The sequence below is a fragment of the Scyliorhinus canicula genome, chromosome 2, assembly GCF_902713615.1.
Source record: "Scyliorhinus canicula chromosome 2, sScyCan1.1, whole genome shotgun sequence".
Lineage (NCBI taxonomy): Eukaryota > Metazoa > Chordata > Chondrichthyes > Carcharhiniformes > Scyliorhinidae > Scyliorhinus > Scyliorhinus canicula.
The window spans coordinates 264,227,642-264,254,164 of NC_052147.1; the positions used below are offsets into that span (position 1 = coordinate 264,227,642).

The 26,523-nt window shown below is 43.1% G+C and overlaps 1 protein-coding gene across 1 annotated transcript in view; it reads left to right on the top strand.

The window, feature by feature from the left end:
- Nucleotides 1–17,770, top strand: part of clasp1a (cytoplasmic linker associated protein 1a) — a 357,689-nt gene extending 339,919 nt beyond the window's left edge. Inside the window, 2 exon segments of the mRNA XM_038790034.1 lie at nt 2,360–2,476; nt 12,765–17,770. Of these exon segments, the coding sequence (XP_038645962.1) occupies nt 2,360–2,476; nt 12,765–12,851 (204 nt within the window). The 3' untranslated portion in view covers nt 12,852–17,770.
- The last annotated feature ends 8,753 nt before the right edge of the window (nt 17,771–26,523 follow it).

Here is a 26,523-nt window from a genome sequence, read left to right on the forward strand (position 1 = left end):
TTGTAAGCATTTCTGGCTTCAAGACTCAATGAAATTACCTTGTGTCCATCGCCCCTCAGCCAGTGATGTGTTTCTGCACTTTTACTGTGTTCATATTTGGGATGTTTCTTTTCTTTTGCATATACACTTCAACTTCAATTAATAGTATGCTTGAGCAGCTTTGAAAATCTGCATTTGGAGCGAGACAGCTAGTCTCGCTTTAATATGTAGTTCCCCAAGGTAACCAAAGCATTGGGATTATCCGCTTCGCCTTAGAGACCTCGGGCGAGTGCCATTCAATACTGGTCTCCACAAATGGAACGGCACTCATGGGGGTATCCCCAGGGATTGGAGGTGCCCAGGTGCAAGCCCTCTGGCCATGGTAGAACCCTGGCAGTGCCAGCCTGGCAAGTGCCATGGTGCCAAGCTGGTATATTTTGTGCAGCGCTGCAGGGTGGGGGGGGGCGGGGGGGGTAGCGCTAAACACGCTCACTGAGACATAGTTCCCATTTGGTTAAATTGTGCCTTAAGTCAGAAGGTTATGTCACTTCAGGACTGGAGCACAAAAAACAAAGCTGACACATTCAGTATAATATTAAGAAAGTGCTGCACTGTCAGCAGTACGAGTTTTTAGAAGAAACATTAACTGGAGGCCCAATTTGCAGTCTCAGTGAACTTAAAAGATCCCCCGATAGTATTTAGATGCAAAACAGGAGAGTTATCCACAGCATAAATTTTGTAAGTATAGCAAATTGTCATATTTTATATATCTTTGCAGCAAGTTATTAAAACCTGGGTTAAGATGCATACAGACAGTATGATGCTAGAGTGATGATTAAGGTGTAGTAAAAGGGAGGTAATCATTGATTTGCAAGTGAAGTGTTCTGCTGATAGATCTTGAGAACCATTTGCTTGTTTACAGATAGTTAGCTAATGAATATTGTTTAGGTTTGATGGACCCTGATATGTAGATAATGAGGGTTATTGTATTTGATCCTGGCTGAACAAGTCAAACAACATCTTGTAAGAAGAGGAAAAAAAGAGGACATTATGCTATGGGTACAGATGATATAATTGATGGGAGAGCCAGGTCTGTCTGAAGAGTCAGTAGGTCCTGGAACTCTAATCTAAACAGAGCTGTTTCAGTTTGGGCCTGAAAGGTGTGTTCTCCAAAGATTCTGCACAGAGGAAAGCAAGAAAACCCCTGGTTGTTGACTTTATTCATGAGTGCTACTTAATATATATTGGTTTGCTTAATTGGAATATATAGGCAGGTTTAGGAAAATAGTTACGGTTCTTAAGGGTTGTTGTTGTAACTGTTAACTGTCCATCTATTTCTCTGTTGCTATTGTGATTAATTCAGTGATTAAATTAAAGTTTTCACATCAAAGATACCTTTTGGTCAGTGTTATCACTCCTGTGTTACAATAACATTTCCTCACTTTTACAAATTGAAAATAGCTGGACTCTCGTCCAGGATCGTAACATAAATGAAACCAGGAAGTGCTGGATAAACTCCAGGTCCGACAGCATCTGTGAACAGAGTCTATATGACCCTTCTGCAGACATTATCCCCAGCATCCTGGGTCCCTCAATCAACATCGTAAAAAGATTATCCGGTCATTATCACTTGCTGTTTATGGGGGATGGCTGTGCACCACCTTTCCTACATAACAACAATGACTATACGTCAATAGCATGTCATTGACGGAAGGTGAGACTAAATCTGACGACACTTTTCAAGAGCCAGTAGAGGCACGACGGATTGAATGGTGACCTGTGTTATAATATTCTCTGATGTGGAGATGCCGGCGTTGGACTGGGGTGAGCACAGTAAGAAGTCTTGCAACACCAGGTTAAAGTCCAACAGGTTTCTTTCAAATCACTAGCTTTCGGAGCACTGTTTCTTGAAAATGAAATGAAAATCGCTTATTGTCACAAATAGGCTTCAAATGAAGTTACTGTGAAAAGCCCCTAGTCACAACATTCCAGCGCCTGTTCGGGGAGGCTGGTAGGGGAATTGAACCCACACTGCTGGCCTGCCTTGGTCTGCTTTAAAAGCCAGCTATTTAGGCCACTGTGCTAAACCAGCCCCTAGAAACATACTCGATGGGCCGAATGGCCTCCTGCACTGTAAATTCTATGAAATCTATAATCTATCTATACACATATATATTATATATATATATATATATATATATATTTCTGGAACCTACCTCTTCATTCACTTGAGGAAGGAGCAGTGCTCCGAAAGCTACTTATTTGAAACAAACCTGTTGGACTGTAAGACTTCTTATAATATTCTCTGTGATTGTCTGAAATGTATTTGGTTAGAATTCTGTATGCTTTCAGTGCTATTTAGTTATTGTTTTGTTTATAGGGGTATGACAACACAGAAAGCAGTGTGCGTAAAGCAAGCGTGTTTTGCTTGGTGGCAATTTATTCTGTAATTGGAGAAGAGCTGAAACCTTACCTTGCACAGCTCACAGGAAGTAAGGTAGGTGCACGCGCATGAAATCCTTGTACATTTCAATATTATCCCTCCTTCTGGCCTTTCTTTGATCTCAAGTTTGGATCACTGACTTAATGGTAAAATTTTGAAAGTCTTGAGATAAAATAATCAAGGAGAGTCATAGAAATGTGCGAGGAATCTGTGTTAAGGGTGAGTTGGTGGGGTAGTGATGTCGTCACTAATCACTAATAATCCAGAGGCTCAAACTAATGTTCTCGGAACATGGGTTCCAGGGAAGTTGGTGGAATTTGGCATAAATTAATAAAATCTTGAATTGGAAAACTGGTCTGAGTAATGATTATGAATCTATCATTGACTGTGGTAAAAGCCCATTTATTTCCTGATGTCCTTCAGGGAGGTAAATCTTCCATCCTTACCTGGTCTGTCCTGCATGTGACTCCATACCTCAGCAATGCTGTTGATTCTTAACTGCCCTCTGAAATGTCCTTGTCAGTGTCGCCTCCACCCTATGAAATATTAAAGAGAAAATATAATACAACATGACAATGGGGAAATACTAAATTCAGTAAAACTGATCCCATTGAAAACCTTGTACTAATTTGATTTTGAGTAGTATTTAGTGAGCAAATTCTTGAATTGACATTTCCCCGAGTCGATTTCCTGATTATTGAATTCACTGATCAGTTGAAGTAGGAGTTAATGCTACAGTTGGACTCCCCATCCCTAGGCTGGTTTAGAACATAGAACATACAGTGCAGAAGGAGGCCATTCGGCCATCGCGTCTGCACCAACCCACTTAAGCCCTCACTTCCATCCTATCCCCATAACCCAATAACCCCTCCTAACGTTTTTGGACACTAAGGGCAATTTATCATGGCCAATCCACCTAACCTGCACGTCTTTGGACTGTGGGAGGAAACCAGAGCACCCGGAGGAAACCCACACAGACACAGGAAGAATGTGCAGACCCCCCACAGACAGTGACCCAGCGAGGAATCGAGCCTGGGACCCTGGCGCTGTGAAGCCACAGTGCTATCCACTTGTGCTGCCCGAAGTTTAAGTTGGGGGAATGAGGTTCTGTTCTTGACCACTGCCCAGTCACTCCTGCGAAGAATGGATACTTAGGTTGCTTGTGGAACTATATTCCAGCCGGTCTGTGCGTAGGTAGAGATGGAGGAAGAACAGTAAAAGAGTGTTAGTGATGATTTCAGTGGGTGAATGCACATGACAACTTTAATTTCAAGTTGGAGTTAGCAATTGAGAATGATACCTTCCTTAACCTCCATCATTGATTTGAGCCCCAATCTGTCCATCCCCTCCCCTTGCACGTAAATCACTCTGGTACTTTTTAATGCTGTGAGCTCTATGTAAATGCAAGTTGCTGTGCCATTCAAGATAAAGGTACCTTTTGAAGGTAAGTAAAAATGCTCCATGCTGACCTGAGAAGGTCAATGTTACCAAACTCTAAGATAATTTAGGATTAATTTACTTAAATGGGATGAACGATGGATAAGAACAGAAATCTTTACTTGAGGGGGGTCAGACCAATGAAGGTAACTGAAGTTGCTATTGAAGAGTGCTGTTTTAAGGAAGCTTTTGAAGTTGGGCAAAATGTAGCAAGAAATTATGTTCTGGAAGGAATGTGGGTGTGAGGTCAAGGTGACTAGTGACTCTGCCACTGATGGGAGCATGGAAGGTTGTTAGTTTAGGTAGTTATCTGTAGGACCCTCCTCATACATCAAAATATAAAAAACGTTGAAGAAATACTGAATGCTAACTCTTTCTAATTACCACTAAGAAAACTTGCTATCTTTCTCCAGTTCACTGTTTCCATGCCCAATCCCTCGATATGGGGGGGTAGAACGGTTGATTTTGTCGTTTGTGGGGGCAGGTAAGGTGGCAAGGATTAGGAGGTCTGTACTTCAGAGAGGGTGACATTCAGGAGGCCGGGCAGAGCCTTTGACAAGTGGAGGGTGTTCTCCAACTTGGATCAGGACCAGAGCATATGCGCATGATTGGTTGGGCCCCTTCCACACCGCTCGCAAGTATCCTCCACGCCTGCAAAAAACAGGCTCACCCTCGACTTTGTGAGGTGCGCTCTATGTACTATATGTTCTATCTTTAGCTGTACCAACCCCAGCCTCGCACCAAGTTGAGGCATTCACCTGCTGCAACATCTCACACTACAAACCCTCCTCCATCGCCACCCCCAGTTCCTCCACCCACTTCGCCTTAACCCCCTGAAGAGATGCCATATCTTCCTCCAAAATAGCTGAGATGACACCAACCTCCCCCCCCCGGAAAACGAGTGAAAAATGAAATGAAAATCGCTTATTGTCACAAGTCGGCTTCAAATGAAATGACTGTGAAAAGCCCCTAGTCGCCACATTCCGGTGCCTGTTCAGGGAGGCTGGTACGGGAATTGAACCGTGCTGCTGGCCTGCCTTGGTCTGCTTTCAAAGCCAGCGATTTAGCCCTGTGCTAAACCAGCCCTGAGGAGGGTGGTGCCACTGGAAAAGTCGAAAAACCTGCATATACTTGAAAACCTCCCCTCATGGGATCCCAAACTTCTCCCCCAACTCCTTCAAACCTGCAAAACGCCTTCTAGAAATAGGTCCTTAATTTCCATCACCCCTCGCTCCTCCCATCCCCGAAACCTAGCTTCCATCCTCGCTGGCTCAAATCCATGGATCCCTCAGATCGGCATCAACTTCAACCCTGCCCCCAAACTAAAGTGCTGCTGAAATTACTTCCCATAATTTTTTTTATAAATTTAGTGTACCGAATTAATTTGTTCCAATTAAGGGACAATTTAGCGTGGTCAATTCACCTAGGCTGCATATCTTTTGGGTTGTGGGGCCGAAACCCACGCAGTCACGGGTAGAATGTGCAAACTCCACCTGGACAGTGGCCCAGAGCCAGGATCAAACCTGATTGGGGATCGCTGTGAGGCTGCAGGGCTAACCCACTTCCCATATTTTTAACCTGGCAGCATCACTGGACTCCCTGAATACATCCCTGGGACAAACAGGAGGGTCACCGTTGCCAGCGCCTGCAACCTCGACTTCTTACAAGAGCCTGTCGCCATCCTCACCCACAAAGCCTCCGACTCCCTGCTCCAGCCCCGCCCTTTTCCGCATTCGGTGCCCAATGAGTTAGGCTGTTTAGCACAGGGCTAAATCGCTGGCTTTGAAAGCAGACCAAGGCAGGCCAGCAGCACGGTTCGATTCCCATATCAGCCTCCCGAACAGGCGCCGAAATGTGGCAACTAGGGGCTTTTCACAGTAACTTCATTTGAAGCCTACTTGTGACAATAAGTGATTTTCATTTCATTTTTTCAGTTATAATACAGCAGGTTTGGAAGGGCCAAGCCCCCCGACTGTCCCCCTCTCTGAAGTACCAGCCTCCTAATCCTTACCACCTTACCTGCCTCCACAAACGACAAAATCAACCGTTCCACTCCTCTGAAAAACATTTTCGGCAAAAAGATCGGTAGGCACTGAAATAAAAATAAAAACTGCGGAAACAGAAGAATGTTTAGCAGGACAACTTAAAAGAAAGACTTGCTCTATAGTTGAGTCCAAGGCCACATAAAATTCTGCCCTCTTCTGCCCCAGAGTCTTGGTGACTCAGAATGTTAAAGCTTTATACTGTGTGAAAATGACCATTGTTTTAGAAATTTAGCTGCTTCTGCTTACAAATTAATCAAAAGGAAAGCAAGGATATCTTGTGTGCAGCATAGGCTTAGAGTTAAAGGAAAAACTTGCATGGCTTCCTACAAAATAAATCTTAATGGTTTTTCACCACAATTTTAGTGGAGAATAGGATATATCTAAAGAATTGTGTGAAAGTGAGGAACCAGCAATTTATTTGAGCTTGACAATCCTGATTTCTAATGTGGAAGGATTGCTTTAGAGTACCTTGCCAGAATTTATCAGGGACATTAACAACATTTGGCTATGATGGACACATACATGTATATTTGCATGGTTTAGTCACACCTATCTATGTGTTATCTTTTGATGGTATATAAGTTAGTTCTACCTAGTAAAAATCCGTAACCTTTCCAGAATGAAATATTTTGGTAGTTTCAAAGATTGAATTATTGGATATTCTCCAGGTCTTGCTGCATTTATACATGGACTATTCCAGTATTCAGCAGGGGGATGGGAACCTGAATTGTAGCTCCAATGTACAGGAGGTGAGAGTAGTGAGGTCATGAGTAAGGTTTCAAGATCGCAGGAGTGTACCGGCAGGCAGGAAGGTGTTTTGAAGTGTGTCTACTTCAACGCCAGGAGCATCCGGAATAAGGTGGGTGAACTTGCAGCATGGATTGGTACCTGGGACTTCGATGTTGTGGCCATTTTGGAGACATAGATAGAGCAGGGACAGGAATGGTTGTTGCAGGTTCCGGGGTTTAGAGGTCTCATTAAGCTCAGGAAAGGTGGTAAAAGAGGGGGAGGTGCGCATTGTTAGTCGAGGACAGTATTACGGAGGCAAAAAGGACGTTTGATGAGGACTCGTCTACTGAGGTAGTAAGGGCTGAGGTTAGAAACAGGAAAGGAGAGGTCACCCTGTTGGGAGTTGTCCATAGGCCTCCAAAAAGTTGCAGAGGTGTAGAGGAAAGGATTGCAAAGATGATTCTGGATAGGAGCGAAAGTAACAGGGTAGTTGTTATGGGGGACTTTAACTTTCCAAATATCGACTGGAAACGCTATAGTTCGAGTACTTTAGATGGGTCAGTTTTTGTCCAATGTGTGCAGGAGGGTTTCCTGACACAGTATGTAGATAGGCCAACAAGAGGCGAGGCCACGTTGGATTTGGTACTGGGTAATGAACCAGGCCAGGTGTTAGATTTGGAGGTAGGTGAGCACTTTGGTGATAGTGACCACAATTCGGTTACGTTTACTTTAGCAATGGAAAGGGATAGGTATATACCGCAGGGCAAGAGTTATAGCTGGGATGCGATGAGGCAAGACTTGGGATGCATAGGATGGGGAAGAAAACTGCAGGGGATGGGCATAATTGAAGTGTGGAGCTTGTTCTTTTTTTAAAATAATTTTTATTGAAATTTTTACAAAATATAAATCTTGACTCTATTAACAAACAACCGCGGTAACACCCCAAGAACAATACCCCCCCAACTTCAAGAGCAACTTCAAACAAAAGGAAAAAGAAAAAAAAAAACAACAGATCACCCAAACAACAAAAGGGAAAGAGATAGCACCCGCCACATCCCACATACCCATACACAGTTCTCCCTCCCACCGAACCAACCCCCCCCCCCCCCCCCCCCCCCCGGTTGCTGCTGCTGTCGGCCTATTTCCCTACCGTTCAGCCAGGAAGTCCAAGAAAGGGCTGCCACCGCCTGAAAAACCCTTGTACTGATCCCCTCAGGGAAAATTTCACCCTCTCCAATTTAATGAACCCCGCCATATCATTGATCCAGGCCTCCACGCTTGGGGGCCTCGCATCCTTCCATTGGAGCAAGATCCTCCGCCGGGCTACTAGGGACGCAAAGGCCAGAACACCGGCCTCTATCGCCTCCTGCACTCCCGGCTCCACTGCCACCCCAAAAATTGCGAGTCCCCAGCCCGGCTCGACCCTGGATCCCACCACCCTCGACACCGTCTTTGCTACCTCCTTCCAAAACTCCCCCAACGCTGGGCACGCCCAAAACATATGGGTGTGGTTCGCTGGGCTCCCCGAGCACCAAGCACACCTGTCCTCGCCCCCGAAAAACCTACTCATCCTCGTCCCAGTCATGTGGGCCCTATGCAGTACCTTGAACTGTATGAGGTTAAGCCTTGCACAGGAAGAGGAGGAATTCACTCTCTCCAGGGCATCCGCCCACGTCCCCTCCTCAATCTCCTCACCCAGCTCCTCTTCCCATTTACCCTTCAGTTCCTCCACCGAGGCCTCGTCTACCTCATGCATTACCCGGTATATGTCCGAAATCCTCCCTCCTCCAACCCACACCCCCGAGAGCACCCTGTCCCGTACCCCACATGGGGGCAGCAAGGGGAACCCCTCCATCTGCCGCCTGGCAAACGCCCTAACCTGCATATACCGAAACATGTTCCCCGGGGGGAGCCCAAACTTCCCCTCTAACTCCCCCAAGCTCGCGAACCTCCCCTACACAAACAGGTCCCTCAACCTCCTAACCGATGCCCTGTGCCAGCCCAGAAATCTGCCATCAATGCTCCCTGGGACAAACCGATGGTTCCCCCGTATCGGGGCCTCCATCGAGCCCCCCATTTCTCCCCTGTGCCGTCTCCATTGCACCCAAATTTTGAGGGTAGCCGCCACCACCGGGCTCGTGGTATACCTCGTTGGAGGGAGCGGCAACGGCGCCGTTACTAGCGCCTCCAAGCTCGTGCCCACACAAGACGCCGCCTCCATCCTCTTCCATGCTGCCCCCTCCTCGTCCATTACCCACTTACACACCATCGCTGCGTTGGCAGCCCAATAGTACCCACAGAGGTTGGGCAACGCCAGCCCCCCCTATCCCTGCCACGTTCCAGGAACACTCTTCTAACCCTCGGAGTCCCATGCGCCCACACAAATCCCGTGATACTCCTGTTGACCCTCCTAAAAAAGGCCTTCGGGATAAGGATGGGAAGGCACTGGAACAGGAACAAAAACCTCGGGAGCACCGTCATCTTAACGGACTGCACCCTCCCCGCCAGTGACAGCGGTAACATATCCCACCTCTTAAACTCCTCCTCCATCTGCTCCACCAACCTTGTGAGGTTGAGCTTGTGCAGGGCCCCCCAGCTCCCCGCCACCTGGACCCCTAGGTACCTGAAGCTCTTCCCTGCCTGCTTCAATGGGAGTCTACCAATCCCCTCCTCTTGATCCCCCGGATGTACCACAAACACCTCACTCTTGCCCAAGTTCAACTTATACCCCGAGAAACCCCCAAATTCACTAAGAATCCTCATCACCTCCGGCATCCCCCCCCACCGGGTCCGCCACATACAGCAACAGGTCGTCCGCGTACAGCGACACTCGATGCTCCTCCCCACCCCGCACCAGGCCCCTCCAGTTCCCTGACTCCCTCAATGCCATGGCCAGGGGCTCAATTGCAAACGCGAAGAGCAAGGGGGACAGGGGGCACCCCTGTCTCGTCCCCCGGTACAGCCGAAAGTACTCCGACCTCCTCCTATTTGTGGCTACACTCTCCATCGGGGCCTCGTAGAGCAGTCTCACCCACCGGATAAACCCCTCCCCAAACCCAAACCTCTCCAACACCTCCCACAAATACTCCCACTCAACCCTATCAAAGGCCTTCTCCGCATCTAATGCCACCACTATCTCCGCCTCCACTTCCACAGCCGGCATCATAATAACGTTGAGGAGCCTTCGTACGTTTGTATTCAGCTGCCTTCCCTTCACAAACCCCGTCTGGTCCTCATGAATGACCCCGGGCACGCAATCCTCTATTCTAGTGGCCAGGATCTTTGCCAGCAGCTTAGCATCGGCGTTCAGCAGCGAAATCGGCCTATATGATCCGCACTGCAGAGGGTCCTTGTCCCGCTTCAGGATCAAGGAAATCAGCGCCCGTGACATAGTGGGGGGGGCAAAGCCCCCCCCCCCCCCCCCTTGCCTCGTTAAAGGTCCGGACCAACAAGGGGCCCAACAGGTCCAAATACCTTTTATAAAGTTCCGCCGGAAACCTGTCCGGCCCCGGCGCCTTCGCCGACTGCATGCTCCCTATGTGTGGAGCTTGTTCAAGGAATAGCTAATGCGTGTCCTTGATAAGTATGTACCTGTCAGGCAGGGAGGAAATGGTCGAGCGAGAGAACCGTGGTTTACTAAAGTAATTGAATCACTTGTCAAGAGGAAGAAGGAAGCTTATGTAAAGATGAGACGTGAAGGTTCTGTTAGGGCGCTTGAGAGTTAGACGTTAGCCTGGAAGGACCTAAAGAGAGAGCAAAAAAGAGCCAGGAGGGGACATGAGAAGTCTTTGGCAGGTAGGATCAAGGATAACCCTAAAGCTTTCTATAGGTATGTCAGGAATAAAAGAATGACTAGGGTATGAGTAGGGCCAGTCAAGGACAGTAGTGGGAAGTTGTGCGTGGAGTCCGAGGAGATCGGAGAGGCGCTAAATGAATATTTTTCGTCAGTATTTACACAGGAAAAAGACAATGTTGTTGAGAAGAATACGGAGATACAGGATACTAGACTAAATGGGATTAAAGTTCATAAGGAGGATGTGTTAGCAATTCTGGAAAGTGTGAAAATAGATAAGTCCCCTGGGCCGGATGGGATTTATCCTAGGATTCTCTGGGAAGCTAGGGAGGAGATTGCAGAGCCTTTGGTTTTGATCTTTATGTCGTCATTATCTACAGGAATAGTGCCAGAAGACTGGAGGATAGCAAATGTTGTCCCCTTGTTCAAGAAGGCGAGCAGAGACAACCCCGGTAACGATAGACCAGTGAGCCTTACTTCTATTGTGGGCAAAGTTTTGGAAAGGTTTATGAGATAGGATTTATAATCATCCAGAAAGGAATAATTTGATTAGAGATAGTCAACACTGTTTTGTGAAGGGTAGGTCGTGCCTCATGAGCCTTATTGAGTCTTTGAGATGGTGACCAAACAGGTGGACGAGGGTAAAGCAGTTGATGTGGTGTATATGGATTTCAGTAAAACGTTTGATAAGGTTCCCCACGGAAGGTTATTGCAGAAAATACGGAGGCATGGGATTGAGGATGATTTAGCGGTTTGGATCAGAAATTGGCTAGCTGTAAGAAGACAGTGTGGTGGTTATTGGGAAATGTTCAGCCTGGAGTTCAGTTACTAGTGATGTACCACAAGGATCCGTTTTGGGGCCACTGCTGTTTGTCATTTTTATAAATGACCTGGAGGAGGGCGTAGAAGGATGGGTGAGTAAATTTGCGGATGACACTAAAGTCGGTGGAGTTGTGGACAGTGCGGAAGGATGTTGCAGTTACAGAGGGACATAGATAAGCTGCAGAGCTGGGCTGACAGGTGGCAAATGGAGTTTAATGCAGAAAAATGTGAGGTGATTTATTTTGGAAGGAGTAACAGGAATTAGAGTGCTGGGCTAATGGTAAGATTCTTGGTAGTGTGGATGAGCAGAGAGATCTCGGTGTCCATGTACATAGATCCCTGAAAGTTGCCACCCAGGTTGATAGGGTTGTTAAGAAGGTGTACGGTGTGTTAGCTTTTACTGGTAGAGGGATTGAGTTTCGGAGCCATGAGGTCATGTTGCAGCTGTACAAAACTGTGGTGCGGCCGCAATTGGAGTATTACGTGTAGTTCTGGTCGCCGCATTATAGGAAGGATGTGGAAACATTGGGAAGGGTGCAGAGGAGATTTACCAGGATGTTGCTTGGTATGGAGGCAAGATCTTCTGAGGAAAGGCTGAGGGACTTCAGGCTGTTTTCATTAGAGAGAAGAAGGTTAAGAGGTGACTTAATAGAGGCACACAAGATGATCAGAGTATTAGATAGAGTGGACACAGAGCCTTTTTCCTCTGATGGTGATGGCTCGCACGAGGGAACATAGCTTTAAATTGAGAGGAGATAGATATAGGACCGATGTCAGAGGTAGGCTCTTTACTCAGAGAGTAGTACGGGCGTGGAATGCCCTGCCTACAACAGTAGTGGACTCGCCAACATTAAGGGCCTTTAAATGGTCATTGGATAAACATATGGATGATAATGGAATAGTGTAGATGGGCTTTAGATTGGTTTCACGGGTCGGCGCAACATCGAGGGCCGTAGGGCTTGTACTGCGCTGTAATGCTCTATGTTCTATATTTGTGATGGAATATGTGAGCAGTTCATTTTATTTGGTCTTGGTATATGAGCGTCACTAGCAATGTCATATTGTTCTTCGCTTGCTAGCCATTTCAGACCGTGGTTGAGTTATAGAATCTTAGAATTTACAGTGCCGAATGAGGCCATTCAGCCCATTGAATCTGTACCAGCCTTGGAAAGAGGACTCTATGTTAGTCCACACCTCCACCCTATCCCCGCAACCCAGTAACCCCACCGAGTCCACCACATTGTTCTGGGTCTGAAGTCATATGTAGGCTAGACTGGTTAAGGATGGCCGATTTTGTCCCCTGAAGGACATTAAAAACTCTTCTGGTTCATCACTGAGACTGGCATTTTCTTCCAGCTTCATTGTTTCGAGCATTAGTCCGAGCCTCTGGATTATGAGCCAGATTAATACTGCACTATTTAAATACCACATTATTTAAATGGTTAATACTTGAAGTAAATACTTGCATGCATTGCTTTTTTTAATGAAGTCACATAAAAATATGACTCTTTTGCAGATGAAATTATTAAATTTGTATATAAAAAGGGCCCAGACGACAAACAGCAACAGTAGCTCATCGTCAGATGTGTCGAGTCATAGTTAACGGATGGCAGTCGTGTTTCTTTAGACGGATGAAGCCGTGCCTCTTCAGATACCTTTCTGCTCAAATTTTGAAATCCACGTGCCCTTGGAGTGAAAAATTGCTGCACATCAGTGTTTGTTCTTAAGTAATATATGCAGTTGCTTAGCTTTAATCTTACAGCTGTTATTTAATCATAATGTGATGCCTGTTTTAACATGTGACATATGAATAAAAGGAGGCCTGTAGTGAGTCTTTAACTGTCCGTGGTGACATTGAGTGAAGAAGCACTGGTTCTGGGTTAGACTATGTCACCTTTAAACCTAAAGTATGTGACATACATACTTAATATCAGAGTATTATTCCACATGATGTTGTAATTTTAAGTATTCAGCATAAACAAATCGCTGTTAAATTTCAATAGATATGATCTTGTCATACTATTTCTTGGCAACCATTTGTTTAGACCTGTCAAGTTCATTGCTGAGCCAAATTATATCTCGCTGGACTGGACTTTTCCTACTACACAAGACGAAAGCAAAAAAAGTACTGCCAATATTTCACACTTTGATTTTTAAATTGCATTGTCAGCTATGTGCCATCTACCATTTAAGATTTGCATGGCAACACTAAAAAAGTATGATATTGCTTTGTGAGAAACTGTAGCACTGCAGTTCGATACAAACTCGAGCTACTGTGTTATAGACCTGTTTTCTTTTTAGCTACTGTATTTTCTTTTCGCTCTATATCTTTCCTTTCCCATCTTTAGACATTTAATTGGAAATGCAGGAAAAAAACCTGGATTATGCCCCTATCCTTGCCTTAGCAAGAACTGAGAAAACTCATCTAAATAGGGCAACTGAGATAATATCAGCTGAGAATGATATCTGAACTTGCAGTTCTCGGTTTGGGAGCTGTACTGTCGTTGCAGGTTTGGAAAAACCCATTTAACTCCTAACATTAGATTTTATGCAATGGAATGTACAAACAACTATATTTCTATATTTAAAAGCAAATTAAGATCTAATGTGTAATTTAGCAGGCCTATGTTACCGTTCCTCTGAATGTATTTGAGTGAAGTAGGGAAGAAAAGCTGAAATGATCATGCCAAGTTAGACATTACAATTCAGGTTTTCATTCCAACTGAATTACGACTGGCTGCCTGAATTACAATTCACTGAGGTTGATTTGTTACGTCATAATTTTTGCATTATGCTATGGTGGAAACAAATCTGCAAGCTCTGTACAAATCGTCAGTCAGAAATTATTCTTATGCTCCAAATGTTTTGCAAAATGTGCAGTAGGAACACTTCCCCACTTAAAGACCCAAATACCAATAATCTTCCCTATCTGCATCCCTCTGGTGACCATCTTTGATTTTGATTGTTCCATCTTCACTAATAATTTTTGCACAGTTGCTGTTTGTATTTTCTTCTCTTGTTCCATGTCTCTATTCTTTGAGTATTTCTACGAAAACTTTCTTCTTCCGTTGTATCACACATTAGTTCTGAACTTAAGATTCTGAAATGTTACAGGGAGCTGTTCTTTCCCACCATTCAGTCACTGGCAGTATCTGTCTTGCCCTCCATAATTCAGCAGCTTCTGAATTATGACAAATTTTGAAGGAGGGATGGCAAACAAAGATTTCAATGACTGGGGCTGACATGTCTTGTATGGAACCCCTGTCCAAAAAGCACCAAGTGGTGCAAAAAAGACAACTCCTCAAGGTCAGTCTTTTCACAGCAGCAAAAGGGGCAAAAAACATTGGGAGGAATCTGAGCGACCAAGAATCTTCCATCCTCAGGGACCATGCCTGTTTCCACATTGTTTTCTAGGTCGGCACTGGCTAAATATTCTTTCTCTTAAAAACCTGGAACAAAGAACTGCCCGTGATGGATGTAGTGGCCACCTCTGGACTACAATCCACACTGGTGTCCTTATTCGTTTGAACTGATTAAAGGCCAAATAAGATTTCTTCTTGGGAGTTAGTCCTAGGTACTCCTGTAGCATTTGAGCCATTAGTGAGCTGCTTGTGTTAAATTGCTACCAGGCAGGATGGGCCAACATGGAGTACGTGGAAATATAGATGGCCAATCACAGTAACTTTGACCAAAACACTTTTGACTTGAACTAGCTTTTAAGGAAGTAATACGGCCTGGTAGTAGAGCTGTACTCAAATCTGGATCCTGTGTCCATGAGCCCTTCTATTTCCATAAATTATACAATTGTTTCCTTTTGTGGAATAATCATTATTTTCACATTGTCACTCTCCTTTATTCATTGTGTCCCAACATCGCTTACATGTCTGGAAATTTAATGGAGGTTTACCACAGCAGTTTTTGATAGGGATGTGGTGCTTAAATGTACAGTCCTATTTTTTGAATATCTTTAATTTGTTTTGAGTTTTAAAAATTGTTTTTGTATTGGTTTTAGTTGAAATTCCAGCTCCCTCCAGTCCCAAGAAATAATTGCTTCAACCTTTCACCACTTTGGAGCACATTTGAGGTTTTTTTCCCTCCGTAACACTTCTGGAAAAGACTAAAGTTGGTCACCTGGGGGAGCTGTTGTAGGATATGCAAAAGGTTACATGAGTTTGCCCTGATATTCTTAATGGGATAGTTGTCCTTGTGATTTTCCTTGACATATTTTACACTGTAGTAAGTAGAGGATAATTTGATTTTTAAAAAATCTTGACTCGACTTACAGATGGGTGATCCAGATATTATTCATTTTTCAACGCGCCATTGACTAAGGGAAGTGCAACAGCAGAAACTTAGCTATGTAAACGTGGTCTTATATAATATATATTATTTCCTGATTTTGTTTGACCAAAGTCATGTAGTCATAAATTCACTGGTTCATTCTCGAGTATCGACATTGGAAAACTGTTGGATATTTTTATGTAAAGTGTTCATCATGATTCTTTTAATTTCTTTAGTACTGTATTTTATGTTTCTGTACCATTGCAAGATTGAAACCATCTAAAAGTTTTTAGTTATTCTTGAAATTAAAGACCTGGTCGTACTGTAAGACATGAAAAATTGCTTCATATTTTCATTTTTATTTTATAAAACAGTAGTTGTGAAATGTGAATATGGTTCCTTTTCACCTTTAAGTGAGTCGAGAACTATCTGGCATCTGAACAGATTTAAGTCCTGCTAACTTTGTAGCTGGTGAGAAAATGTTTCCATAATTCAGTTTTCAGTTTCTTGACTTTATACCTTCAAATTGTGGAGTTTTGTATTCTATTCTTTACAATGCAATTAATCTTTCAGAACTACTTTTATCTAATTGCAAAGTAGGTGTTAGAATACCGTCTCAAACACTAGAACGTAGAAAGCTTTGCATCAAATGTACACTCATTATTCCTGGATTTAGATGGTTTATTTTAATTCATGCCTGCATTATTGGGACCAAAGCACCCCAATTGGAGGATATATCCAGCCACTTTTTTATTTTTAGGTTTAGATAGCTTAACATTTAATGAATCATGTTTCTAACATGTGACTTTAAGGAAGGCAGAAATTGTCCATTCACGTGGTGACAGATGGGCTCAACACGGACTCATTCTGATTTTGAAAATAAAATGCCATTTGGCCTGTAGATTTATCAGATGTAACTCAGATGGCCAGCACCTATTTGTTGGCTATGGTTTAGCTTCTTAACTTTAAAAATACTTGATAGCTATGTTTAAGGTATAGACATCATTACAATGTCCATAATGTTATTCTAAGGTTAATTATCAAGCAACCTGAAACCACCTTGTATGCTTTAAGGATATTTGGTTGGTGCATGATGTGTTCTTCATCTTCACTTTCTCCGCTTCTCTTGCACCACCTCACCACACTCCCCACTTCCTCTTACCAATCCCCTCGATCCGTTCAGCTGGAAAAGACAGGTGACAATAATGGGCCTTCTTTTATTCCCTCCCAAGTTTTGTTTGTGCTATAGGCAGGTTACCGGAATGGATGTGTGATTTATTTTGTTTCTGTAAAGAGGAAAGGATTGCTGCTGTTGTAATTTCTTTAACTATTGGATGTAATGGAAATAATCTCAACTAATTTTCAAAATGGTTGGTTTCCTGAAATATTCCAATCTAATATGTCATGTTTGAGTTATGAACAAAAGGTGTTCTCTTTTTTTTTTGTTGCTAGAAGTGACTGAAATTTTACACCTCAGCAGGTGGCCTGCATGTCGCAGCAGTGTCTCCTATGCCGTTCATCCATCGGCTGCACGAATGGTCTAGGCATGGACGACCGAAATTATACAATCCTAGTGTTTTTACTTGTTTAGTCCTATGGTAGTGTTCTGTTTTGAGGCATGTGGCTTTTTTAAAGGTACACTATGTGTGCTCGCCTTGAACTTCAACTAACTGCAGAAACAAAACCGATGTCAAGAATCTTTTTTGTCATCTGTTTTATGATAGCATACTAACAGCTTACAGAGACTGTGGATAAGTAACGTACATTACTGTCACAAGAATGCCCTTCCCTTGATATATAATCAAGCTTACTGTTTAAAGAGGGATGGAAGCCAGGTTTTCTAGACTACACCAGAACTTTGCTAAACTAGTTTAAAATGAAAATGTTGGAGACACATCAATCATCAGAATGATTCCTAGCAGAGTATTCACTGCGCATGTACCTTTTTTCTTGCTTTGTCATATAATATCCATATCGGTATTTATATATTATTTGTTTCATCTGTGTGTATTATGGCAACTGTACAGATAACTACATGGGTTTTGTTAACTTTCTCCTGTTGATAGAATTTGCTTAAAAAAGCAACAAAGTAAAACTTTTGAGTTTGCTGTAGAATAAAACCCTACATGAAGAGTTTGCCAACTGTTGAGCCTTTTTATTTGTTCATTAAAAATGCACCTTGAAATCAATATTTCGTTTAGGCACTTGTACAGGGAATAAAGAATAAAGATTCAAAGAAGATTTTGAAGAACTCAATTTCTTTGGGGAATACTTAGTTGCTGTTATCACTAAACTATTGATTAGTTACTGACTCTGATGGTAGCTGATATTTTTAACAGTTCTCACCACAGATTTCTGTACCTCTCCTTCAAGTCTACCCTCTTCACCTCTCTCCTCAAAAACATAATAGTTGACCTCCTGCAAATTACTATCCCATTTCCAACCTCTTGAAAAGTCCTTGAAGGGATTGACACCTCCCAAGTCAATGCCTGTTTTTCTTGGAAGTTTGAATTCCTCAAGTTTAGGTCTCTACCCATACCACATAACTGAAATGGTTCTTTATCAAAGTTACAAATGATACCCTATGTAATTGTGACAAAAGTTTATTATTCCTCGTTCTTTTTGATTTATCTGAAAACATGGCATTTTCACAAGTTCCAACACGCTGCTCTACCTCTCCCAATCCTTCTCTAGTGTCTCTAAATTATCAGACCGTTTGTACAACGTCCAGTGCTGGATGAGCAGAAATTTCTTCCAATTCAATCATCTTAAGACTGAAGCCATTGTCTTTGGTCCCTGTGATTAACTCTATTTCCTAACCACTGAGTACATCCCTATCTTTGACAATTAGCTTGAGGCTGACAAAACTTCACGACCGTTGGGTCATATTTCACCCTAAGATAAGGTTTCAACGACATATCACCAAGTCTGACTGTCTATTTTCGCCACTGCAACATTGCCTGACTCTACCCTTGTCTCAGCTCATCCGCTACTGAAATCTTCTTCCGTGCATTTTTTACCTTAATTCTTGAATATTCCAAATTGTTCCTGAATGGCTTCCCATGCTCTACCTTCCTTTAGGGCAAAGCCTTCCTGTCTGTCAACTAGCATGTACCAAAACCTATTCACATGCAATTTCCCCCATGCTCCGTTGACCTTCATTGGCTTTCAATTAAGCAACGTCTTGATTTTAAAATTCTCATCCATGTTTTCAAATCCCTTTATGGGCTCCCCAACCCTCCCTATTTCTGTAAACACCTCCAACACCATAGTCCATGTTGCTCTTATTGTTACCTTTTGATATTAATCGCTTCACCATGAGTGGCCATTCCTTCAGTTGCCAAGGTCCTACAAACTTTACCACCCTACCCCTCTTTCGTCCTTTACGATTCTCTTTAAAACCATAAGTTTTTTCATCTGACCTATTATTTAATGTGACAGTGCCAATTTTTTGTTTTATAGCTCTGTTGTGAAACACCTTGAGACATTTTAATGCATTAAAGATGTTATGTAAATACATGTTTTTGTTTGGAACAATTTTTCAGAATGCCAAAAAAGAGGCCTAATTTAGTGAATGTGCATTTGGCTTCAAACCTCACTGTCAAATGAATGAGATGAAGGCAAGTGCTGCATATTTACCAGAAATCAGTGTGCAACATACTTCAACAGAACGTGTACCTGAGTATGATGCATCAATTTTAAGGAACTTTTGAACAGTTCTTGCGCTGACGAATGTTAATATTTCACTTATTATATTGGTGAAATTACCTAGTAATTTAACATGGATTGAAATGGTTTAAATTGTTTGGTTACTCATCTTAGTAGCCTTCTCCATGGATCCATATTATTGACAATTAGTTCCTGTGATAAAGATATTGGGCTTGACTTTCATGGTAGAGGCAGGCATTGAAAGGTAGGACATTTCCCAGCTTGATATACCCATCTAGGTGGGGAAAAATCATCTTGCACAACTTCTGTTCTGGGGTGGGTGTAGAAAACATTCAGCATCCCTCCCCCCCCCCCCCCCCCCCCCAACACTCACACACATACACACTCTCGAACATAGATTGGAGGCAGCTGTATGGGTGCTGAGACGGTCTGGTTAAAAAGTCTGCCTCGGTTCTCTGGAACTTAGTCCTAGTTGTGTTGTTCAATATTAGACCTTTTAGCACTGTCGCCCTCTATCCATGCCCGCACCAACCCAATTGCCCCTCCTACTTCCATACAGCCCTTGAGCATCTGCAATGGCCACTCATAGCCTCTGAACTAACCCATGCTGCCCCCCCCCCCCCCCCACTCATTCCTCTGGCTCTTTATAGAACTAATTCATGCTGAATCATGACCCACACTCATACCCATTGCCCTTTATAGCTCCATGCCAATTTAGTGACAATGCGCCCTCCACGCAAATTATGGGCAGACCTGGAGTCAATGCTGAGATGCAATAAAGTTCTGGGTTTTACAGATTTCACTTTTTTTTAAAACTTCCTCTCATGAAAGCCCATTCAATGCATTTAAAACCACTCAAGTACTTAATTTCTTACGATAGGAAACATTTGTATCCATAGCCCCACATCAAAGACGGTTCTTTAATAACCTTTCAGAGCTGTCATACAAAGCATGAATTAACAATGACCCCCCCCCCCCCCCCCCCCCCCCCGGACTGTGATCATAACAGGTTATGGAAGCAGTAATAATGCTATAATGAAGGCCCTTGGGATCATGTCAACATTTATTAAAACTGCTAGAAAAGATTTCTACTCCAAAAGGCAGGCAGTTTTTTTTCTTCAAAATTTAAATACATTTGCAGCTTTTCTATATATCTTATCTGCCTTTCATGAGCATTTAATTCACCATCAAGTCGTGGAACACACATTGATGCTATTTCTGGAGGGAAAAGTGGGCCGGCTTGTTCTGTGCACTGAGTTAAATGGCCCAGTTGAATTCAAGCTTCCCCCGTGCTTCACATCCCACCCCCTTTCCTCTACTGATGTAAATGGTAGTGCCCAGGTCCCATCCACCATTTTCAAAAGTCCTTGGAGTCTCCCTGCCTGCAAAAATCCAGCCCATTAAGGGGGTGAAGTGGTTGAAAGTGATTTATTGTTATCAACATCACTTGTATTTAAGAACTTTAGAATTTAGTGCTCACTGAACATATGTGCTGGGAAATGAAACATTTCATTTTGAATGCCAATTTGTGGCTGCAAGTACTCCCAGCTGATGTATAGCATGATGAGTGCAGAGCAAATTTTTGATTACTCTGCCACACCTCAGTCCAACTGGAGACGAGCATCCCTCATTGTACTGCTGTGACTCATTAACCACACTATAGAAGGACTTTTACCTTTTTATATTTTAAAAATATTTCCCCCTTCAGTCAGAAAGGCGGGACAGTTAAAGTGATGAAATTCTTCATAGGTAATTGTCCTACTTTGTCATTGGTTAGTCGAAAGTGTTTATTGTAAATGTGCTGGCCCTATCAATTTTTTTCTCTTTTCTAAAAGAAGCATTCTATTCAGCCGAACAGGAACTCGGTAATGCCAGACCATTGAGGGTTGATCAGTTCATCTGATAAAGCTGGAATTTCGTATCTTGGTTAGGATTTTTATGCTCTATTGCAATCATTAAATTGCGTCAAAGAAACCAGGTTCATATTTTAGGCCATTGTGCATAGAAGAATTTAGATGTCTCGTTACTTAAGTTAACACCATCCATTAAAATAATCAAGTTTAGGGAGAGGGCAACACCATTGGTTAAGGTTGTGAACCCTTCAACATACACTGAACAGGGAAACATCAACTCTTTATGTTCATTTCGTGCACGCTTGGTCGAATAGGTCTAAAATTTCAAATCCACACCCTCTCTTTCAGAAGCAGAACTTCCCTTAGAATAAATCATGAGATATTGAGGGCATGTAAAAAAGGAAATACATTAATCACGGATGATTTTATCTTCATGTAGATTGGGAATATCAAATGAGCAGAGGTAGCCATGAGGAAGAATTCATAGTGTATTTGGGACAGTTTCCTAGAACAATATGTTGAAGATCCAACCATGGATCAGACTATTTTGGATCTGGTAATGTGCAATGAGGCAGTAAACAATCTTGAGTACAAGATTCCCTAGGAAATAGTGACCATAACATGGTAGAATTTAACATTCCATTTGAAAGTGAGACACTTGAGTCACAAACAACTGTGCTAAACTTAAATAAGGATAATTACAAAAGAATAAGTGTGGACTGGGAAAAGAGTTGAACAGAAAAGACGATTTGATCAGCAATTTATGTGCCTTTACGAAAATAGTTCAAGACATGTAACATATATCCCTGCGAGGAAGAAGGATTCTAGGAAGGAGGTAAATCGACAAGGAAGTTTCGGATACTTTTAAACTGAAAGAAAAATCGTGCAATGTGACAAAGATTAGTGGTAAAACAGAGGATTGTAAAAGTTTAACAATTCACAGAAAATGACCAAAAATAAATAAAGTGGGAGAAGATAAGCCATGGGGATAAGCTAGCAAATAATATTTTTTTAAAACAGTAAGAACTTCTTTAAATATATAAAAAAGAAGAGAGGCTAAACGTAGGCCCGTTAGAGAATGGGACTGGGGAATTAATCATGAGGAACCAGGAAATCGCAGAGGAGGTAAATAAATACTTTGTGTCAGTCTTCATGCTGGAAGATGCTAGTAACATTTCCAAAAATAGTAAATAAGAGGGAGAAGAGGGGAGGAAATATATACAATAACTATCGCTGAAGAAAAAAGTACTAGGGAAACTAATGGGGCTAAAGGCCGATATTAATCTTTATTGTCACAACTAGGCTTACATTAACAATGCAATGAAGTTAATGTGAAAATCCCCTAGTCACCATATTCCGGCTCCTGTTCGGTTGCACAATGGGAGAATTCAGAATGTCCAATTTACCCAAGTCTTCTGGGCCTGATGGATTGCATTCCAGGATATTAAAGGAAGTAGTGGATGCACTGGTAAGTCTTTCTTTCCACCTGTCTGTGAGACATGGTCTGTTTGGGGTGTCACAGATTGCACAAAAGGGTCAAGATGTTACAAGCAATTTATTTTGAAATGACAAATAGTTCAAACACGAATAAGAATAAGTAGACGTGTTAAGTGTAACAAGCGAGTGCAGTTTACTGGGTCAGATGAGATGAGATTGGTTGACCTCTTGTTTGGCTCAAATTGGCTGGAGGCATTAAGCTGAAGCTGGCACGGATCCACCTGGCAAGCACTCCCATTCATTTTGTTTTTTCCCTTTCTGTGTGCCCATATTTATGTATGGCCTTCTGCGCTGTCGAGTTCTATGGTATATTAACATTGTTCAGGCAAGTTTACATAAATGTGCATGGGGCTCCACCTTATCAAGAGTTTATTTGTACACTATAGTCAGGTACTGGCGTGATAAAAAGACCTAAGTCTTGGAAACTTTTCACCAGTGAGGGAGCACTATTTCTATAATATTAAATTCATTTCTTAAGATTTTATAAGACCACTAGCCATTTCTTGCAGCTTCACCCCACTCTTTAGGACCACATCATTCACGCATTCTCTTAATTTGCTCAGTTGATCGATGCCCTTTCTATATTGGACATGCAGAGCAGGCAGATCTCCAGGTTCTTCCCCCTTGTCTATGTGAGCTACCAGTTCTGAGCTGTGATGGACGAGCTAGTACTAAAATAGAAAAGAGTTGAAGGGAAGGCTTGCTACCTCGGTCAATGCAATGCCAGAACTTTCTGTCCTCAACTCTGGTTTCAAGAACTTCCAACTCCAACTATTTTAATAATCAAATTAATATTAAATGAGTGAGCTATGTCTATGAATGTAGAAGCAGTTAAAAATAAGATAAATCCATTGAAGCTAGTGATATGCAGAGGAACTAGCCCAACCGTGTTGTAAATGGTGTCCCAACTGTTGACAGCCTGGGGATGGATAGATGTTGTTTTGTAAGACTGTTCCAATCATCCCAATGAACAGCGGAGCAAGGGAGACCACTGATGGGAAAGTCCAACTTGAGAGACTTATTAATGAGGCAAGCCACATTGTAGATGCCCTGTAATAATCTTCCGGGTTTCAAGAAGGACCATGGACCCCCAGATGAGAATCCCTGGTGATCTTCAATATTATCACACCAGGGCAGCATGGTGGCGCAGTGGTTAGCACTGCTGCCTCACGTCTGAGGTCGCAGGTTCAATCCTGGCTCTGGGTCACTGTATGTGTGGAGTTTGCACATTCTCCCCGTGTTTGCGTGGGTTTTGCCCCCACAACAGGTAGGTGGATTGGCCATGCTAAATTACCCCTTAATTGGAAAAAATGAATTGGGTTCTCTAAATTTATTTTTAAAAAATTATCACAACACCATTGGGGCAGCACGGTAGCATTGTGGATAGCACAATTGCTTCACAGCTCCAGGGACCCAGGTTCGATTCCGGCTTGGGTCACTGTCTGTGCGGAGTCTGCACATCCTCCCTGTGTGTGCATGGGTTTCCGCCGGGTGCTCCAGTTTCCTCCCACAGTCCAAATCTGTACAGGTTTGGTGGATTGGCCATGATAAATTGCCCTTAGTGACCAAAATTGCCCTTAGTGTTGGGTGGGGTTACTGGGTTATGGGGGTCGGGTGGAGGTGTTGACCTTGGGTCGGGTGCTCTTTCCACGAGCCGGTGCAGACTCGATCGGCCGAATGGCTTCCTTCTGCACTGTAAATTCTATGAAACCAGGCACTAAAATTAGTTTATATGTATTGTTGAATATCCCCGTCCATTTAAATGTTTGTATTGCTTTTGTGTGGCAACTCTTGATAGAAAATACAACAAATTTACATAGTTCAATTTGCATTTTGTGTGCTCAGATGAGGGTTACTGATGCTTGGGAATGTAATGTTAGTAACAAGCGCACCGAGGCTAGATATAGTGAAGTTAAAGCTTTGTTCATTCTGTGCCAACCTGCGGCAGTGGGATATTCTCTTCTTTCCCTTACTGACCATCCAGTGGCTCCAATGCGATTTCCAGTTAGATTAATTCTTTTGCCGTTATATCTGCCATGTCCTAGGGGGGGGGGGGGGGGGGGGGGGGGGGGGGGGGGCGGCGTTGATTATGTTAGCTTATTTTATTCAAATTTGATTTATCTAATTTTAATTTATGGTTAAGTTCTCTTGTTTGGGGGGGGGGGGGGAAATGTGATACATGTGATGTTACGGTATGGGGGGAATTGTGGGTGTTATGGGGCTGTTAGTTGCATATTACTGCTTTTTGCTATACTTTTTGTTATATTTTCTGCAAAAAATTCCAATAAAAAAAAAAAATATCTGCCATGTCCTAAGAATTGTTAGCTTAACTCAGTTAGCTTTGGAATATAAGTAATAGGAGCAGAAGTAGGCCATGCGTCCCCTCATTCATTTTCTATTTTGTGCATTTAATGTTGATAATTTGCAAATTGGTTCAGTGATCAGAGATAGTATGCTTTATTCCAATAATCTGCTTTAATACATAAATTTGTGCCCCTGTGCTACGTGTGGATATTTGTTCATTTTCCTGTACCCGCCTTCTTGGAAACAAATAACTTAAATATTTCTTTGGAAGAGATGACTTATTTTTTTTAATGTAGAGGACCCAATTCTTCTTTGTTCCCCCAATGAAGGGGCAATTTAGTGTGGCCAATCCACCTGCCCTGCACATCTGGGTTGTGGGGGTGATACTCACGAAGACACGGGGAGAATGTGCAAACTCTATTCGGACAGTGACCCAGACCGGGATCGAACCCTGGTCTTCGGCACCATAAGGCAGCACTGCGCCACCATGCCACCAAAGAGTTGACCATTCTAACCAATGGCCATTTCTTTTCCTATAATTTGTTAATCTGAGTCATTACCCTGTGGTCGAAAACCCACTTGAACACTTAATTTAACCTTTGGACACTTAGGGCAATTTATCTTGGCCAATCCACCTAACCTGCACATCTTTGGACTGTGGGAGGAGACTGGAGCACCTGGAGGAAGCCCACACAGACACGGGGAGAAAGTGCAAACTCCACACAGTCACCAGAGGCCAGAATTGAACCCGAGTCCCTGGAGCTGTGAGGCAGCAGTGCTAACCACTGTGCCACCATGCCAACCTCGTAGTGAGAGTGTTGCTTTATGAAAGGTTTGATCGTTTGGATGCAATGTTAATAATAACAATAATCTTTATTGTCACATGTAGGGTTACATTAACACTACAATTAAGTTACTCTGAAAAGCCCCTAGTTGCCACATTGCGGCACCTGTACACAGAGGGAGAATTCAGAATGTCTAAATTACCTAACAAGCACGTCTTTCAGGAGTTGTGGGAGGAAACCAGAGCACCTGGATGAAACCGACGCAGAGACAAGGACAACGTGCAGACTCGACACAGACAGTGACCCAAGCCAGGAATCGCACCCGGGTCCCAGGCCCTGTGAAGCAACAGTTCTAACCCCTGTGCCAACGTGCTGCCTATTAAGGCCCTATCTGCCATTCTGATTTTCGAGGTGGATATTGGGAATCCAGTAGGCATGTCAAAGAAGGGCAGCGATGTTGCCACCATGAAAATTTGTCTCACTCTTATGCAAACTTTGTGCACAAAACGTCTGCTGTTTTTAATGCATCACATTATGGTGCCTCAGTGCTTACCACTGCTACCTCGCAGAGCCATTGACCAAGGTTAAATTCCAATATTGGGTGGCTGTGGAGTTTGCACGTTCTCCCCATGTCTGTGTGGGTTTCCTCCAAACGCTCCGGTTTCCTCCCACAGTCAAAAATGGAGAGGTTATCTGCATTGGCCATGCTAAACTGTCCCCTAGTGTCTAAAGGTTAGGTCGTGTTATGACGATATGGGAAGGGAGTGGGCCTAGGTAGGTTGCTCTTTCAAAGGGTCGGTGTTGACCCGCTGGGCTGAATGGCCTAATTCTGCACTGTAGGAATTCTACGATTCTATTTCAATTTTCATCCTTACCAGACCAGTTA